The 19,895-nt window shown below is 36.7% G+C and overlaps 1 protein-coding gene and 1 long non-coding RNA gene across 3 annotated transcripts in view; one reads left to right on the top strand and one right to left on the bottom strand.

Moving 5' to 3' along the window:
• Window positions 1-19,895, top strand: part of brinp1 (bone morphogenetic protein/retinoic acid inducible neural-specific 1) — a 123,481-nt gene that overhangs the window by 15,092 nt on the left and 88,494 nt on the right. For both annotated transcript variants that reach the window (XM_008424389.2, XM_017307922.1), the window contains exon 2: window positions 12,758-13,025. In XM_008424389.2, the coding sequence (XP_008422611.1) occupies window positions 12,808-13,025 (218 nt within the window). In that variant the 5' untranslated portion in view covers window positions 12,758-12,807. The remainder of the gene's footprint in view (window positions 1-12,757; window positions 13,026-19,895) is intronic.
• Window positions 1-19,895, bottom strand: part of LOC103473837 (uncharacterized) — a 60,763-nt gene that overhangs the window by 17,663 nt on the left and 23,205 nt on the right. The gene's annotated exons all lie outside the window — the stretch shown is intronic.

Below are 19,895 nucleotides of genomic sequence, written 5' to 3'. Positions count from 1 at the left end.
CAGTATACCTGATTGTACCGGATTTTCACACAAAAAGTGGGATAAAGATATGCTGAATGTACATCCAAAGCTATGTTGAATGAGAATATAAAGAATAGTTTGTAAATAGTAGCTTATAACCTTGATTCCAAAACAAGCAATTATGTTAAAATAAAACATCTTTCACCAAACTGCCATAAATCCATTTTCTCTGAAGAATAACAAGGTCCCTTCTGGTTTCTTCTCCAAACCATTAAACCAATGTTCGACTAAATCTAGCCAACCAGCACTCTAGTACCATGCAATCCAACAAACAGCCTGGCAGTTTTTATATGCACAGTAACCATGGTCTGAGCAGCTGCATTTTTGTCTAATCACATACTTGAACTGGCATAAATGTTTCAACGTTGCTTGTATAAATAGGAACAATAGAAAGAAGTAAAACACTTTGAAAAAAGTTATATGCATTTTTACATATTATGTGAATTGTATGATTAAGTTTCCATGTTTGTTATAGTGTTGGTACTTATAAAGTATTTTAAAATAAAATGAACACAGCATGCGCAGCTACTACCAAAAACAAGGAAAACAAAATCACATAATTAAGTCTCCCATTAATCCTGTCATTAAGTGTGACTAAATAGTCTTTAATTTTCACTGATATGGTTCTCAAACATCCAATCCTAGGAAATGTTTAAAATGATAAGAAAATATTTATGGAGTTTGCTATATTTCAGTTAGCATCAGTTGCATTATTTGAAATCAGTGGTAGATGTGAATAATTTTGTCTTAAACCTTTTTGGACGTAAATCGGGAAAGTAATCGCACTGTAGTGGTCTCTAAAGTTTCCCAAAGGTAAAGATCACGAGTTTAGTAGGGGTTCCATGAATGCAGCACAGGATAGATTTGCATGAGGAATGATAAACAAATTCAGTCATGGTTGTGTTCATGTATCCAGACTAGTTCTGAAAATGGGCTGATGGATAGGATGTGAAAGCTCCTTCATCCATCCGAGGTATTGATTGCTTTATACCTGTGATTGAATAGTCTAGAACGTATGCTAACATGAGGCCCCAACAGCCCCAATTTGTGTCGACACTCACTTCCATTCTTTTTTGGTAAATTGCAGACAAAGTATTCACTGGATTGAGAGCATCCATCATGTGCACAACTTGACCTTTCCAATGATGCTAGTTGCTTATTTGTTAGACAAAGTGAATTTACATCCAAATAAAATGCACAGAAACTTGAATCAATCTCCACGCTCACTGCTTTTGTTTGAGAACCTTGTTACAATGTGATTGGACTCACAATGGAGACATTTTCCTTTCTGCCCAGTGACAACTTCACAAGGTTATTTTAACCTATTCTAGTTCATGAATTTGTTCATTTTCATAATGTATCAAAAGTCATAATTAACACTTCTTGCTTCTGATGACAATAGATCTCTCTGATTAGAGTCCTGGTCTACTCTACTAACTAAAAAGTAAGTAAAGTTAAAATTAGGTCAAATGTATTGTTTTCCTTCCTTCTGTTTGTCATATCTTTACTAGAACTATTTTTGCCACAAAAGTGCACTTTGTCTCATGGGCATTTTTAGTTGTGTAATGTGACACGTTTTTGACTAAATCAAAAGGCTTTTTTTCCCCCATTTCAATTTCTTTAAGACCCTGCTCAGAAAAAAAACATTGTGTGATTGTAAAAGTGAAATGTTTTACTACTTGTGTACGACTATTTTCACTGTCTTTCTTAGCCAAGATAAAATTGTTTCATAGCTTTTCTGCGACCATATATTCTCATGATTATGATAATTACTACAACTTATTATAAATTCTACATTTTAGTCAACATTTAAATTAGAATCGGCAGACCTTATGCCACAGAGGGCAAACATAGCTTACACCTAAACAGCCTCATTAAATTTTAAATCACAATGTGACATTTGCTGCCTTTTTGAATGCAAACATTTGAAGAAGACCCTCAAAAATCACCCCTGTTGCTCTGGGGCTCATAGCTGGAGTTTGAAAGAATTGATTTGTGAATTATTCAGTAAGTAAGGAAAAGCTGCAATCAAAAATCATGCATTGGGGTTTCATTCGGTGCATATTAGAACAGATGAGCTAAATTCTTGTCCAGAGATGAAAGTCGTACAAGACTTACATACAAGTTTGCCTCCGCTTCTGACAGGGAGAAGCGGAATACTAAAGAAAGGGGAATAGAGATCCTAGCCTTCTGGCAAAAGCCTCTGAGCAGCAGCATAAAAAAAAAAGGACCGTTAAGTGAGAAATTCAGCGACAGTGAAAGAATTTCAAAGGCATGAGGTCAAGAGCACTCCATTTTCAAAGTTAACACAGGGAATAGGAACATGTTGGCTGAAATAACCTAAATCAAGGACTCGTTTTTGCAAACGATAACCTCCCAAGAAGAGGCGCAAAATACAGACCAGAAAAAGAAAGAGTCTTTCTGACTAAAAATGCTCACTCTCGCAGCCTTATCACAGTCCAAGAAATATCTGTGGTACTCATGGATCAATTTATGTGCGCATGTTTGCTACATTTTGTTCTCTATAGCACACAAAGAAATCCATATTTGAACAAAACATGTTTAATTCCTAAAGATCCTAAACTATATTGCCTTGGATTAGAAAGAGTAACTTTATGTAGGCCTGAATCCCTTTGTTTTGTTCCTGTAGTGCATGCTGATAACTTCTAGGATTGCTTTAGCAGCGTTGCAAAAACATTTTTGGTGCAACATGGAGGATTCTTACATCACAAATTTGGGTGAAGAAAGCAAATAAAAATGCTTCATTCTGTGGTTTGCAATGCTAAGTGCAGTAATAGATAAATGCATCTCTATTGATGCATTATGTGTGAGGTTGAATTTGGCTGAGAACACACCATCTTTGCAACTCTGATATCTTGGTCAGTACAGTGACAAAACATAGTAATAAATAACAGCAAAGCTTTGTGATGCTTAATCTGCATTGAATTGGGCTGCAAGGAACCCTTTCTCTCCCTCTCTGTCTCTCTCTCTCTCTTTTTATTAAATTTCCACCATCTGCTCCATATCTCTGCAGATTTTTTTTCAGATTCATGCATTTCACAAACTTGAGGCTTTAAATTAGAAACAGTAGGATCAGAGTGCGCTCCCTTCACGTCCTGCTCCTTCCACTGCAGAAGAGCCAGGTGGTTGTCCTGAGACTCCAGCCAAAGTCGCGTTGCTTATTTGTTTGTAAGAGGATGAACAGAGAGAAAGCTTCACATTTAGATGAAAATGAGGTCAGTATTTTAAGAGATGGCATTGCATCAGAATTCGGGGAGCTAATAAGGATTGCAAAAGCAAACAAAAATAACCCACTGCAGCTGGGAAAAAAAAGTAAGGAAAGAAACTCTTTTTGCATAATGCCAGTGGGCCACTCTCCTGAGAGAACAGCAGATGTTATGTATATGTCAGTGAGTATCCTTCAGAAATGTGGAAAACATAATGAAGTCTAGTGCAAAGGGTTGAGGGGAGCAGCAATAAATAAGAAAATCTTGCAAAACAGCTTTTACTGTATTTGTTTTTTTTGTTTGCTTTTTTGTTTTTTTAATTACACATCTGTCAGTAGGAAGTGACAGTCGTTCACAAAGCAAGACGGCTGGGACGAGTTTGGGTAAGACATACTGTGTTGTGCAAGCATCATATTGTGTAAACACTGGTGAAATCCAGCATGAGAAAACAAGTACCATGTGTTTTCCCAGCAGAATCCTCACTGCCTTCACTGGAACAGGATAAGAAAAATCACACTCTCACCTTGATAACACGAGATTTCCTCACATATGTCTTCCTAAAATAATATGCAGCTACGTAAACCATGTGCACCAGCCTTGCAACACTTCTTCACACCCTCTGTGGCACTGATGGTGTGATTTGAATGAAAAATGTTACAGACACAGGCAATTATGACAAGAAAAAGTCACAGAATAGAGAGGAGTGGAAGGCGGATAGGAACGTTTAATTCTGCTGGTAATTATATATCAAACAATTCTTCAATAAGGTCTGAGGTGAGCTGGGTTGTGGAATCTTTTTTTTCCCCTTTAACTGAATGCAGTAGAGTGGAGAAAAAAAAAGCTTGAATTACTTTACAGAGTTTGTAAAGTAATTCCGACTTTCCTCAAAGAGATACTTGTCCAAGCTTGTCTTTGGCGCAGACCTTTTGGATCCTGTCATTGAGAACCATACAGTAGATAACATCGCTTGACATTTACATGCATGAGCAAGAAGCTGCTGCAGTGCGAACAGTGTCATTTACATCTTCCCAGCTATTCTTATTCAAGGTCTGTTTCATTTCACAGAGTCTTGTGGGTAAATTTTCAGTGTGACCAGCTACGGGATTCAATCTTTGGTAACACTTTATTTAAAGGGGGAGTGAATAAGACTGACATGACACGGTCAAAAACACCTGTCATGAACACGAATAAGCCTTCATGAATATTTATGACTGTTGTCATAAAGCGTCATTCGGTGAATTATGACACTTTTAATACAAAGTTGACATTATTCAAAATGTCTTTGTTAWGACAACTTGACATTAACCAAGAAATCATTACTGTTTAAATATTTTATAAAAGTATTAGTGATTGCACTTTAAAAAGTAGGTAACTTTATGTTATTAAAGGTAAAGTCATAAATATTCATGAAGGCTTGTTCATGTTCATGACAGGTGTTATGTCATGTTTATGAAAGTGTCAGGACAGTCTTATTCACCCCCCTTCAAATAAAGTGCTACCAAATCTTTTTTATTATTTTTTTTTACATTTAGTCCTACATTGTTACCTTGGAATGTTGTAAAATAACTTATGATGTAAACTCCGTTAAGGCTGGAATATTTTTGCCTCATTTCATTTGACCATTCTAAAGACTTCTGAAAGATGGGTGTGGGATGATGTATTCAAAACAAAGACTTTGCCCTGCAAGGTAAATCGAAGGGAAGCAGTGGCTGGTTTCTCATCAATAAAACCACAGAGTAATTAGAGAAAGCACTTGAAAGCCAATTTGCATGTTGACAAATGATCAATCTTCATCTTTTCCCCTGCCACAGTCGCCAACAGCAGCAGTGGCGGATGTGGTGACTAATGGCTGCCTGGTGCTACCTTGCATTTCGCTCTCTTTGGTGCAGAGCTGCGATGCTGGCTGAGGATGTTGTGTTCCTCCTATCAGGTCTTAGCACACTTCCTCTGAACGAGATGAAGACAGGAGCAAACTGAGTACTTTTGCTCTGAGAGCAAAAGATATAACGTGTTTGTCATGATAATCTCTTGGTTTCCATTGGCACGTTAATGAAAAGGTTAAGCATGTACATTAAAATTAAAAAAAGATCCCTTGTCACAAAGGTTTTGTTTTTTTATTCTTTCCTAACTGCCAAGTCCGCTGCCTTAGAAGTTAATTCCATTTTTATTTCATGCTAAATTTAATTGCCCTTTGCTTAGCCAGTGTGAATAATCGTTCTGAGTCACGCAGAAAACAAACCTTGGACCTCAACTATTAAGTCTTTGCTTACGCTGAAACCTTATTAATTAGTTTGCTTTATGACATAGACAACTCCTGTTTAGAACCATCTCATAAACCGCCCCTGCATTGCCTCTGTTCAACCGGGCAGCTATTAAATCAACCTCGGAGCACTCTCCTTGCACCGCTTCACATGACAGATGCAACCGACTCCCATCTGCCGCCTCCCTCTCTCTCTTCCTCTGCATTTCATTGATTCTCCCACAACCAGAATAGGTTTGGATACAATAATTCAGCAAGCAGGTAAATTGGAATAACTCTGACCATTAGTGAATTAGTTTGCGCTTTAAAAATCAGCCATTGATTCCTGAGCTGAGCTGATTGGTTGCTGACCAACCAGAGGATTTAATTATCAAACAGAGCGTTGCTTGCTCAGCCATGTTTTCTGAAGGTCAGGGTGCCACTGCAGCCCTTTTTCTTCTCCCCCACCCCAAGAAACAAGACAACCAAGGCGAGAGATTTGGTCAGGGAGAGAATCCACTGCAAATGGAATTAGCTACAGCCAGCCTACCTATTCCTGTTGCTGTCTAGCAATTGGAAGTGGCAGACCGTTACCATGCATTTCTAGACATAACTGTAACCTGAGCAGTAATAATTCTTTGGATTCAGATGTGTCCTAGCATATTTAGATGCAACCCAGCTCTCCCCTCATTCTGTCAAGCCCGCTCCATGAATCTGGCATGTATCTCACAAAAACCCTTTGGTCCCCTCGAGGTCATATTAATATGAAGTGTGTCAAAATATCCCAGAGGAGTACAAAATTCATTTTGAGAATGCCAACCATCCATAACGTTACGTCAAAGGTTTTGCTTCACTTCGTGCATTATACCAGTATCACTGGGAAATAAATCCACTCTGAGGCAGATGTGCTGATAACAGTTCAGAGAGAACTCCATCTGCTCACATCCATACAGTTCCTTTGACAAATATTGTAGAGTATAAATAATACATATTGGTATCCACGTTCATAAATCAAGATTGGAAAGCATATGGAAATATAGTATAGTCTGTTTCAATTCCCTCAAGACTACCTGTCTCCCCATAAAAAGCTTCACTTCTTCCCGAACCCCTCGCCTCTCCGGGATTTAGAATACAAATAAGGAGAACAAGCCTCTCCATTCTTATGAACTTTTCAGAATAAAGAGGAACACTTAGGCCCCCACACAGGGGAGAAGGGAATTGATTGGCAAAGCAGGTGACAAGACCAGAATGGAGATTGAATCCCCTTGAAAGAACCAGACTGAAGGAGGAGTTGCAGCATGAATAAGGCTGTTTAAAAAGAGGATGGAGAAAACAAGCCTCCCTTGTCCTGCCTGGTGATTTCCTGAAGCAGACATCCTCCCTTTTTTTACCCTGCTTATTCAAGGGTAAATGTGATCCACTCTCTCTGCCGCCTTCTCTTCTTTTCTCATTTGCTCAGAAAATGACATATATGCTCAAGTAACAAAAAACAGGCATACACAAACACAAATTGTCATAGCAAATGTATGTCCTCCAAAAAGTATAGACGTAAAACATACATATTTTGAAATTGTTCTCAGTGGTTACTTTAAGAGAAGATTAGACTAGCACTGTAAGAGAATTAAGAAACAAAGCTAAGATGACCATCAAGCAACTACTACATCAGATGTACTTAGAGCTGCATTATGTAACTTCTATAAATAATAATAAAAAAAACTTCTTTACATATTTGTTGAAAGTATTACTATGTCGTGATAGTATGGAACGAGGCAGATGATGCGTGACAAAAAGTCAATCTCCTCCACCTTGTCCTACGTCTACTGTTGTCATTTACAGAAACACACTGCTCTCGGTCAGAAACAGACGCACGAGGAAGGTCTCAGCGCTGTCAGTCATGCTCGTGTACACACTGCTCAATGTTCTAATAACAACAACTTCCCATAACAGGAAAACTGTTCATCCTGCGTTATGCCAACTTGCTAACCAGCCTGAGCATTCGTGGTAGCCTCTGCTGTCAGGAAGACAGTGTAGCAGAGAGAAGCGGGAGGGTGTGAGCGCCAATTTCGGTTCTGATTGGAAATGAGACAAGTTTTATAAATCTGAATGTCAAAAATAATTTCAATCAAATGTTTCTTACAATTGCTGATCAGCTTTCTACCTTTAAATCAGTATTTTGACTATATATCATTGTTGATGAGCATGGGTGTTTAAGATTAGAAGGCTTCTTTACCGTCACCCTGATCTCTACCACCCTCCACAAGTTTTATATCAGCTTTAAGTTGAAAAACACTGAAAAAACATCATACTGGCAGTCAGCAGAAACATGCTGGTGAAATTACCTGTAGCCTATTTTAGATCCTAGTCATTTCAATAATTAATTAACAAAAAAATCATAAATTAATTTAGCAATAAATGCCAAATATTGTCAATGTCTTTTTCTTTACTTTAATGTTGAATTTAAACTTGTGATTGGAAGTAACAGATGTGTTCAGAGTCTGCATTAGTTGCCCAATGTAATTAAATCTGTATTATTCTACAACATTTTTGTTCGTTTACAAATACTGTGAAGATGTTACTTCTAACTTATATGGAAGGTTATTTCCTCAGTATAAAAGAGAGACACAGCAGTTATAGCCCCCATGCACTTTTTAAACCATCTCCTTGATTTTCAGCCAAAATTGCTGTCTCTGCCCGTGGCAGCACAGGACGGCTTCCTACATCGAACTGTTCTCACAGGACTTGGCTAACAGCTATTTATCAGATTTATTGTTGTCTCCCAAACCAATTAACTATAGTCCACCTTCAGTATGTTATTTACTGTACAGACAAATTTCTTCACTGTGACTCAGAACTTCCTGCGTTTGGACATTTAGTTTTCATAGGAAACATTTGTTGTGTACTAAAAGCTTCACTGCATCTCTTGGAAACTTCCTCATTTAAACTGCAAGAGGCTCTTGGAGTTGAATCTATCTTTTAACTGGAAAAACAAAATGTTTTTGATTTCTAATGCCTGCCCATTTCTAGCTCTGCTGGTGCTTTTACGCACCACATGGCTCCAGCCCCAAAATAGTCCATCATCCAGCTTGTTATGGACAGTGCTTTTTTGCTAAAGTGAATTGATTTAGAGAAAAGGGGGTTCTCTCTTTCTTTTATAAGCAGTCTAATAGAACTATATACATTTTGATCATCTGTCACTCTTTTGTCTAATTAGGACATCTTGTTTGACAAGAAAAATACATTAGTTGTAGATATAAGTTGTTTCTTTTTTCTTTTTTCATTGTGCAGACAAACTGAATGTTGTTTTATAATAAATCACAAATTCTTTTAATCAACACCTGTGCAAACCTCTTTTGTTTTGTCAATTAACTTGTCACATATTTGAGTCAAGTTGATGGCATTTTGTCAAAGGCCATCATGAAAATAATCAAGTAAATATACATTAAATATATTGATCAATGTTCCATTTACTGATAAACAAAGACAATTCTAAATTCTCCTTTAAGTCCTGATTTAAAGGAGATCAGAGTTTCAGCTGTTTTGTAGTTTTCTGGTGGTTTGATCCAGATTAGAAGAGCATAAAAACTGAATGCTGCTTCTCCATGTTTTATTCTGATTCTGGGGATGCAGAGCAGACCAGAACCAAACGACCCGAGTGGTCTTAAAGGTTGATAAACAACAAGATGACTTTAATGTATTTTGGTGCCAAGCTGTTCAGTGATTTATTAACTAACAGAAGTATTTTAAAGTCCATTCTCTGAGCTCCAGGGAGTCAGTGTTATGACGTATATATAACAATTAAATTGGCTGGTGTACTTCACACCAAATGTCAGTAACCCAGGCAATTATCACCTCCCAAAGAAATCAGCCAGAAGTTGTCCTATAATAAAGTTTTGTATAAAAAGTGGAATGACATAAAATTAGCATTGGAAACAGAACTCACAGTATTTAGAAAACAAAACAATCGATTCTGTTAGGCGATTTACAGCAAATACCATCTCAAACCAAACAAGCAGAACAAATGCATATGCAGAAGTATGTTGACCAATCAATCCAGTCATTTAGCTAGATTAAAATCAATTACATATTTCACAGTCGCAATTATAATGAAGTCAAGATCAGTTTATTATGCCAATTGGCAAAAGATAAAAAGGAAAAAAAAAGTGTTTAGTGTATTACATTGCATTTGGATGGATTTCCATAAACCCAACTGCAACAAGTCACATACTCTGTGCTGCAATCCCTTGTCCTGCATGAGCAGATAACAGAGCTATGCAGACTCAGTAGTAACAAAAGCAACAACATACAGTTAGGGGCAGTAATGGTTCTTTCTGGTAATTTATCCAAGAGAGTGAAAAGGTTAAAAAGGGCAAACTCTTTCATCTGTTGAGAGAACATACAACTTTTTTGTTGCAAAAACATAGCAACATTTCGGTGATCGCCCTTCCTCCAGGAAGGAGTCACAGCTAAGCATAAACATAGGACCAGATGCAACTTTTGTGGAGAGAAACAACAGAGAGCAAGCATACAGGGAATGGTATTAACAGCTGCAGATAATTCAAGAGTTGTTGAGCAAAGAAAAGTATATTCTGAAGCAGCCGTCTAACATATAGATATAACTGAAGTCACTGTAACTATAAACTCCTTCAAAGAAAAAACTTTTAAGTCTGGTCTGAAGCGGAGACCGGATGTCTGCCTCATAAACAAATACGGAGATCCTGCCCCCATCAAAGCATATTAATATCAGCTGGTTTAGTGTGAATCAATGGCCTATAAAAAGATGTTTCATTACCAGGATATTGAATGTGACGTATCTCAATTTCAAGATTTTGCTCCCTCAAAACCTTCACAACCTTGTTGCAAAATGCACTGAGCTTTAGATACAGACATATTTCTGAACCTCTGAATGCACCAGAAGTGGAAAGAATATCAATTTACTTAATACAAGCCAGCTACAAAAATGTGCTCCACATCAAATTTCTGACAGTTAAGTCAAAACAATAGTCAATTTAATTGTCTGAAAGCAATGGACCACTCCTGCGGTGATAGGAGTTCATCCCAAAATGCCGGTTCGATTCACGCTCCATCCGACACAAGGCCTTGCATGCCTTGTCCAGCAGGCTAGGCAGCTTTGGTCTATGTACTTGGAAAAAGTTGGGCACAAAACAATAATATAAAAGTACAGAAGTGACAAAAAAGCAAAATGATCAGTTCTCTTTTGTATGTTTTCAGTGTTACTTTTAGATTTTGTTCATTCTGGTTTTACTTAACTTTATTTGTACGTTGTTGATTGCTGAATTTTTACTTCTATGTTGCAATTAACATTCTTGGTCTGTTTCTTTTAATTTTATTTTTTGTTTGTTAATTGCCACAATGGCTGGTGTTGGCTGCTTACATCTTTCAGTAACTTAGTGTTGTTGCTTCTTACTAGACCCTGTTCAGTCATATGTGTAGGGGCTTTTTTTTGTTTTTTTGCCTTGGATTATCTGTCTCTGCAACAGCTTTTATTTATATCTTAATAGTTTTTGAAAAGATCAGTGTAGATGTACCTACTCCACTAATCTTAGATATAGAGAGCATGTTTTGTTGTGTGAAGTCCAAACAGTAACACTCTGTGGAAAACGATGGTTTGCACATCTCCCCTAAGTGCTTTTGGCAAGAATGCGATGTTAGCAACCGACACCACTTTATTGACCGCGCTGGCTGAAATTTAAGTGTTAAACATTAATTGATGGTGATAATAAAAGTGTTCATTCTCTCACCTGCCAATATTATTTTTTAAGTGCCTGCCCTTTTCTAAATAGTTTCTAAAAATGTTTTGCCAGACGGCTGTTTTACAAAGCAATCCAGAGCATCAGGTTGGCTTAGCGTTCTTTCAAAACAATCTATTTAGTCCTTAAATTGAAAAACAAAAGTCTAAATAGTGTATCAAGCACATTAAAGGCTTTTTAACAGCCCCAAATGAATATCAAAGTAAAATTAGCATTATTATTCTGTTTTTTGTTCCCTGTTTTTCTGTATTCATTATGCGATATTAAGATGCAAAAAAAAGCATTGTAATGTTCCACTGTTTTAAAGTACAAACATGTTTTCTGTTAATGCAACTAATTTTAAATACATTAATTTTACAATTATTGATAGATTAAGTAAATATGATCCTATCAATTGATATTTTCTGAGAGCCAAATTTAAATAAATCAGATGAAGAATTAAATTTTGTTTCAACTGTAGGAGTACGACTGAAAGGTAAACCTGTATGTTTGTTATTATGAGATAGTGATGGTATTGTAGCACATTGCTAAATCTGTCATACATAATCGCATCTTGAATTAATTTAATCAATTTTGTGATGTGACGAAAGGGGATCTTCTCTATCAATATGCCAACAATTCCTCTTGTATTTAACAGAACGATTAGCTTCATCAAATTTTTCTTGCTCTTTTATGATGTTTTATTGTCTAATAAGCCATAAAAATTGGAGCATCTTATGCAACCAGCAGCATTTGATAACACGCGGTGCTGTTCTGCGCCCAGGGGCCTTAGAACTAGAAGGATATTACTGATGAAAATCTTTTTATCTGCGACATATCATTATTAGATGTGTATTTTCTCTTTGTCACAGTTTAACTTGAACAAATTGTGAGATTCCACTGATTGGCAAAGTGTTTTAAAGAATAGTATTATTTATTTTTATTTTTAAGTTATTGAACACGTAGTCAAGATTAGATCATGATACTAAAGTATATTCTGGGTTGTATGCTAGCTGGCCAATCCGGGCATGGATAGGTTCAACAACAATGTCAAAAGATGAACGTTTCCTCCAGCAGTAATTGACACCACTGAGTAAAGGGAGATGGGTTTTTTCCACATTAGTGGCTGTAGAGTGTCATAACATATCATAAAGCCATCCTCTAACCTTGTCAGAGCTTATCATGACACCAATTACAAACAGACAGCCTGATAGCTGAGGGTGAACCACATACTGATCTGCAAAAGAGTAACACCCATTGTACGCAGCGACGCACACTTTCTGAATACTGCAGTCAAGAATATTTGCTGAACAATATGAGAAAGTCAAAAAAAGTAAGCGCACTCCATGTCACAGTAAAGCGACAGTGACAAGGGCAGTATTTTATTTGTTCAGCAGGAGACAATTAACCTAACTCTTGGACCTTCTTGTACTGCTAAAATAGACTTTGTCATATAACAGCTCTTTTTTTTGTGCATCCCCACCCCAACCCCTCTCTCCCTTCCTTCTTTTCTATCCCATCAGGTCTCCACATAATGGAGCGAGAATGAACAGAGAGCGGCTTAAAAAAAAGCATGAACTGGAGGTTTATTGAGGTCATCTGCTTCCTGTTTATATGGGACCATATAACAGTTCAGTCTACCCGCCAGGACCTGTTGGCTGCTGAACAACATGTCACCAAGCAATATGACTGGCTCATCTCTGACCGTGGACCTTTCCACCACTCTCGGAGCTATCTGTCCTTTGTGGAAAGATTCCGCCAAGGATTTACAACCAGATATAAAATTTATAGGTGAGTTCACTTTTAGCCTGCGTGCTGATGCCACTCATGCTTTTTAGGAGAATGTCTGTTTTAATGGTTTATCTATTTTAAGAGCATATAGTTGCAAAAAGCTGAACTGTGTATAGCTTTAACCTATTACACACACTTTTATATTTAGATGCAGTCTGTTTTGGTCCTGTGGAATCTTTTGAGCAGAATGACGCACTCTCTGTACCGTTACTGTTATCCTGGATAAATCTTATTCCACCATACACAGCTGGTGTTTAGTAAGAATAATGAGCAAAAGTGACTAAAAAAGTGATAAACACAGATACAAAATTATGATAAAAAAAATAAATGGTCAGTTATTTTAATTAATCCATAATGACTTTTAATGCATCAGTCAGACAAAGTTTTATGCATTCAAAACATACAAAAATATAATTACCTCTCTAGTTCTTCTAAAGCAACCAGTTCTTTGAGTATATTTTTGTGTTAAGAGATAACAAACCACAATATCTGTGCCAATAATGTACCTGTGAGTAATACTTTAGCATGAATCGACAAAACTGATAGTATGTAATGCATGTGGAATAAAATTATAGTGCAGTTTACAGAGAAGGTGCAAAAAAATAATTTAATGACATCTACAAGGCTACATGAAGTACTAAACTTGCAATTTTTATCCACATTAAAAAGCATAATTATAATAATTATTATTATTTAGACAACACATTTTTAGTACTCAAAAGACTGCTAAGAAAAGGCAAAATGTCAACATTTCTGTGGCGTTGCTATTAGCGTTAAGTATTTTTCTACAATAGTAGTTTTAGTCTTTTTCCTCAGAAAATTTGTGACACCATTTCTGGTGAATGAGCAAAAGGTGTAACTGCATAATTACAGTCTGCAAGACGAACACACAAAGACCCCACCATTGGGATGAAGGTTTAAGTGAAATTTTTACAGATTGTTAGTCTTGTGCGGTCAGAGTTCAGTCCACATGAAAAAGGAAAAAAAAAAAAAAAAGATTTTAAAAAATACCTACTCTGGATTGCATTCACCTCTTTCCATCATCAAAAATGCCTGCTAAGTAAATTAGCCACACAAAGTGTGTTTGCACTTGGTTGTCTGTCCTGTGTGCCTCTGTGTTGCCATGAGGTGGACGCATCATCTGTCTTAACGGTGTGGCCTCCTCCTTTCCCATTTGGCCACAATGTTAAAGTCAATTGCCCTCATTTCTCTGTCTGTCACATCTATGTCACCAGTAGCAAACTGATGCTGCTGATGTCCTAACTACTGTCCCACTTCTTGCCGGCTTCTGGAACAAGCAGAACTAACGGATATGTTGGAGCTCGGATGCCATTTGATGAACCTGTTGAAAACATTTTATTGTGTCGAAGTGACTAAAACACACTTAGCAAAAAGTCGCAGTGACATACCCACATAGGAGAAAATCACCTGGCATGTAGACGTGAACTTGTTGAGCAGACTCTAGCTGATTATATTATACAATGGCACCATGTGTCCACTGCTCAGCACACCTTGCTGAACAGTTCTCAGAAAGATTCCTACATTGCATTTCAATGAGAATTAAAAATATGTGACTTTAACTGAATAATGCTCCAGCATTGCCATAGGGGACATTTCTCTCTGTGCTATATACAATATGATCTCCAGTTAGGCAAGGCTATGCTGCATATTTTTGACAATGTCAATAAAAAACGTTGCCTCAATTCCCTAATAACACTTTATCTCATCCTACCATGGAAATGCTGTGTTTGCATTAATTATGACTTTCTGAACCTTTGATCTAACACTTCAACAAACTTTCTGATTTATTTACCAAATGATTATTTGACTACTTGAGGTACTTGTGAAGTGTACGTCCTAAATAATCTGTCTTCTAAAAAGTAAGAAGTTATTCAGTCCTTATAAAGTACCACATTGTGAATTACACACCATTCATCTTATTGCTAAAGCACCATGGAAAACAGGGTTATATCAACAAAAACAATCATAGTCCTAAGACAGGACATGACTTGAAGGTCCATATTAATCTGCTTCATTTCCTCAGTGTTTTATCCACACAAAACACAAGACAAAAAAAAAACAGCAACAGCAGCTTTTGGATTAATTGAAGTGAAACAATTCAGTGCTCAATTTATAGCATTTTATAAGTCATGAAATATATTTTTCTAAAATAGAAATTACTTGCATGCATTTTATTTTACAAACATATGTTTTTTTGGATGGTCAATAAAGAACATGAACAAAGCATTGTGAGCAAAACGCTTCTAATTTCTGTTCGTATTCAATAAGTTATTTGTCTTTAGATGGGATCAGATTCAGAGTTAAAGTCTTATTAAACATACTTTTAAGTTGATATTTACTTTTTACTAAGCCCACATTTCTGTAATTAAAAAAAATATTTTTGTTAGTTTGATATAATATTATAAAATTAAAAGACATATTTTTGTCAACTATAAGGAAAAATACAACAGAGTAAACAGCAACAAAGGCTTGAAAACATCAGTAATTGTGAAATGAATCTATATAGTGTGTGTCACTTAGTAAATTAAGTTACTGAAATAAATAAACTTTTCAGTAATATTCAAACATTTCAAATATTACTATATACCCAGGTTATGTCATCAATCCATCAGTGGGCAACACAGACACACAGAAAAGACAGCCATACATGCACGCATACTCACCTACACAATTTGTACACGCACGCACACACGCACGCACGCACACACACACACACACACACACACACACACCTAAGAGCAACTGAGAAAGACACATTTGCCTAACCTTGTTGGGCATGAAACAGAGGATGTTCTTGCTGCAAAGCAGCAGTGCTAACAAGTGTGCCAATATGCAGCTCTGAGTCTTAAACAGATTCTGATTCAGCTTAAATCAATCAGAGGTATAAAACTAAAAGACTAAAACATCTCCTTCTCAGAACAATGTTTTCTTAATCCCGCTTTAGACTGGTACCTCAGAACTACATAGAAATGAAACAGTGAGAATATCAATTTCCTTAAGGTGCGACAGTTCTTTCTACACCTTCTTTTGAACTTCTTTTTCCTCCATATTTCTTTGTAACTTGCCTGGTCTATACTGGACTTTGTGTCTTGATGCTGTTGCACAAATAGCAAACAATGCATTTGCATAATGTTTAACACTATGGAGATAGAATTAGACTGCAAATTTCCAGTTCGGTTTCTGATCCAACTGATATGATAAGGCAAACAATCCACTTCACCTGTAAGACTATCATCTAATTTTGCTTTTCTTGCCATGGAGATGTTATCTAGCTGTAAGTGCCAGTCACCCTCATCGACAGAATTTGTCTTACCCATGTCAACACTAGTTCTTATGGTACAAACTGCAGTTCAAGCAAAAGCACCAAGCACTGAAAGGTTTGGCATTTTGAGACACTTCCACATACATTTGCTGATTGCTCTAATCGATTCGTTACTTACATAATCAGATTAAAGAATCTCTGGTCTAATCTCCCCTATCTGGTCTACAAAGCACTCATCAAATGCACTTTACGGGCAAGATAGAACTTTTTTTTTGTTTCTATTGTAGCACTAAATAACTTCTCTCTCTGACTGTGTAGCCCCTCACTAGGAAAACTCTTGGCAATCATGACTGTCAATGTTTTCTGATAAAGCAAAGAAAAACAGTGTTAAGATGAAAATGAGTTTAATTTTCAAGTAAGCAATCCTTGAAGGATTTTTCTTCAAAGCTAGGCCACCAGTTCAATTGAAAGTTTAACACATCCTGAACCTTTGAAGGGCTCAAGATGTGTTGAAGGGTGAGAGTGCACTGAAGGGTAAGAAATCTGTGACATCAGCTGGTGTGGAGTTTAGTTGGAATGAAATCATACATACCCTCAGTCCTCCCTGGTGCATGATTGTGCCGCCATGCTCTCGTCTAACAACCAATGAGGACTGAATCGCTTTGTAAATTTCCCTAGGGGCTTTCACTGCCTCAGTGATTTAGTAGTGGCAAGTGGTTGAATCAGATTCGCATAGAGACAAAGAATCCATCCCTTTTGGGTCTCACTTATCAAGAAAGATTACCCCCGAGGTACGACGTATGGACAATGCCAACTTGATCAGCAGCAAACAAATCTGCCCCATCTTTAATAACATTGGCAATGTGCCTGTTTAACGGATAAAGGCTGAATTAAAAGGTTCCAGCATTTTGTGTAGAAGTCTGAAAATGTCACTCTCACTTCTGGGAGGGGAAAGGGAGACTGCAAAGCACCACTTTTCTTCTCTCTAAATTTCTTTCTTAAAGAACTCTTTTTATTATTATTTTTATGGGAGTAATTGTAACTACTCTATTCCATTTGATTTCAATCTCCATGTCACATTCTTTTTTTTATATCATAGTGTTCATCAATCACAATACAGCTACTTTCACCTCAAGCTGCATATCATCATTGTGTCAGACTTGATCTGAATAAGGTGTGTGTTTTTCTCAGAGTAAAAAATTTGGTGGCCTGTATTGCTCACACTAGCATCTCTCGTTCTTTTGCTTGTACTCTATTATGGGGTCGAATGTGTTTCAGATGATGCGTGCTTTCTGTTTGGTCTTTGTTTGCAAAACTCTATCTCAGGTTCTTGTCTGCCTGAGCAAAAAATCCAATATAAATGCAAATCTAGTCGCCATTAATGCATTTTAAAGGCTCCAAATCAGCATTTCACTGTAATCAAAAAAGCAAGATGAGGGTTGTTATTTAGAATAAAAAATATTTATGAAAATGCGTAGCTCTGATTGATCTCACTTTGAAAAGCAATGCAGATGTGAATGAATAGAGAAAGAGAACACATTGATCATTGAACCAGGGCTCATCAAAACCTCAAAGGTTTTGAACACAAGCTTGAAACTAAACCAATATGCTCAGGGAAATAGTTCAGAAGGGTTCCATCTTTTGGACTCAGAATCAAAAAAAAAATAAAAAATACAAGTATGAAAGGTTAATGTGTGAGCCAAGAAGCAGAAAGAAGCTCATTAAAAAAGAAAGAAATTGAGCTGTTCTGTTTCAGATAATTGCAAAGTCACGGAATGGTGCTAGTTATCATTATACTATATTACCGGCTCAAAGCTTTTTGAAATTGCTTGCACATTCTATTACCAAATGACACCAAGAAGACTGCTTTAGGAGAAACACATCAACATTATTGGTGCAATTTTAATAGTTCTCAAAAAGCTTTTATCCAGGAGAGCTGGTTTTTGATTTTACACGAAAGCAGAAATGTTCAAACTTAAGTTCTGTTTTCTTTCCCTCTCGTGTACGTTTAGGTTTCTCACTTATGCAAGAAATGCTTCTCTGCAGAAAGTGTCATTAATGTTACATTTGTTGATAACACAGCCAAAATATTGTTCTAAAAATAGTTTTTGAAGCTCAGAAGCATTATCAAGATTTACTTTGGCAGACATAGCAGCAAATGTTAAATATTTTCGTGTGTGTGCTTGTGTGTGAGGTAGACTAGTAAAAATGCATTTATTGCTTTTTGACAGCAATACGTTTGTTAAAAAGTTGGAAAATTACATTATTTTGAAAAAGCCTGCCATTTTTTTGTCTATTTATGTGTCCATGCATGTCTTAATTTATGTATACAGGCATACTATGTGTATGTATTTTATTATAGAGTTTCTGCTAGAATCTTAATTTCCCAGTGGGAACCTCTTCAAGGGATCAATACAGCTTTTATCTAACCTAAACATCACCTTTTTTTTTTTTTAATTAGAATGAATAGAAAACAACCAAAGCAAAAAGTTCTTATGAAATGCTTTCCCCAGAATTGTTTGACCCACTTTCAATATCCCTTTAAGGGATGTGCTGATTAGAATTTGGGCACCATATCTCAATTCATCTCTTGGTTGCCTTCAGCTCTCATCAGTGATTGAAAACTTCTGGTGCCATTTTAGTACATGTTTAAGATTGATTACATGAGACTGCCTATGTCTTTCCTGTGTGTTTCTATAATGTTTTTTTTGTTTTGTTTTTTTTCTTACTCTGTGTTCATTTATATAGTTTCATGTCTTCAACTTTTATGTTTTATCTTCAAATGGGTCAGGTGTCATGTTAAGGTACTTTTGGGCTAGATACAAGAAATCAAACCAACACACACTGTAGAATTTCAGGATCAATACAAGCATTTAACAATATAAGAGAGAGCTAAGATATGTTAGGCTATTAGGCAAAAACCAAAGTCAAAATACCAGCACAAACACCTCATACCAAACTCCTGAAGGTGCTGTTGCAAAGGGTTTTGATAATGGAAGCACCCATAGCTCATCTGTTGAGTTGAGTTTTGTCCCTTTGCCAAGGCTGTTTGAGAGTTTTGTGCATCTACAAATGGACAGAAAAAAAAGAAAAGAAAAAAACTACACAAAAAAAACATGAAAAGGAAGCTACAATAAAAATAAAAATGCAGACTGATGCTGAATCATCAAGTTACTCAAGCTGGATCTGGAATCTGCCAGGTCTATTCAACCTCCAATACAAGCAGAATATTGGCCAGTTTGTTGCAGTGCCTTCCCTGCTGCAAAAACTGGAAGGGACTGATGACATTAACCATTTAATTCCCACTGGCTGAGCACCTGGCTAATGTCTACAATTGGCTACAATAGTGGCCAGTTGATTCCATTGTTTTCTGGAAAGGCCAAAAGTGATCCTGTTGCCATGAATCCAGGGGATACAATGAACTATGATAAAGTGAACGCCTCTGTATTGAAAAAGCAACAAATTAATAAAGAAATAATTCCACTCTTATGTAACACCAGCAAAGGAATCCCTCAAAAATTGTATACTTCACTCAAAAAGTGATGTTGCAACCGCCCATATCACTGGGTACAGTACAACCCCGGTGG

This window comes from Poecilia reticulata, linkage group LG12 (genome assembly GCF_000633615.1).
Source record: "Poecilia reticulata strain Guanapo linkage group LG12, Guppy_female_1.0+MT, whole genome shotgun sequence".
NCBI lineage: Eukaryota > Metazoa > Chordata > Actinopteri > Cyprinodontiformes > Poeciliidae > Poecilia > Poecilia reticulata.
Note: the sequence above shows the minus strand (reverse complement) of the source record. Positions and strands in the feature narration are given on the sequence as shown.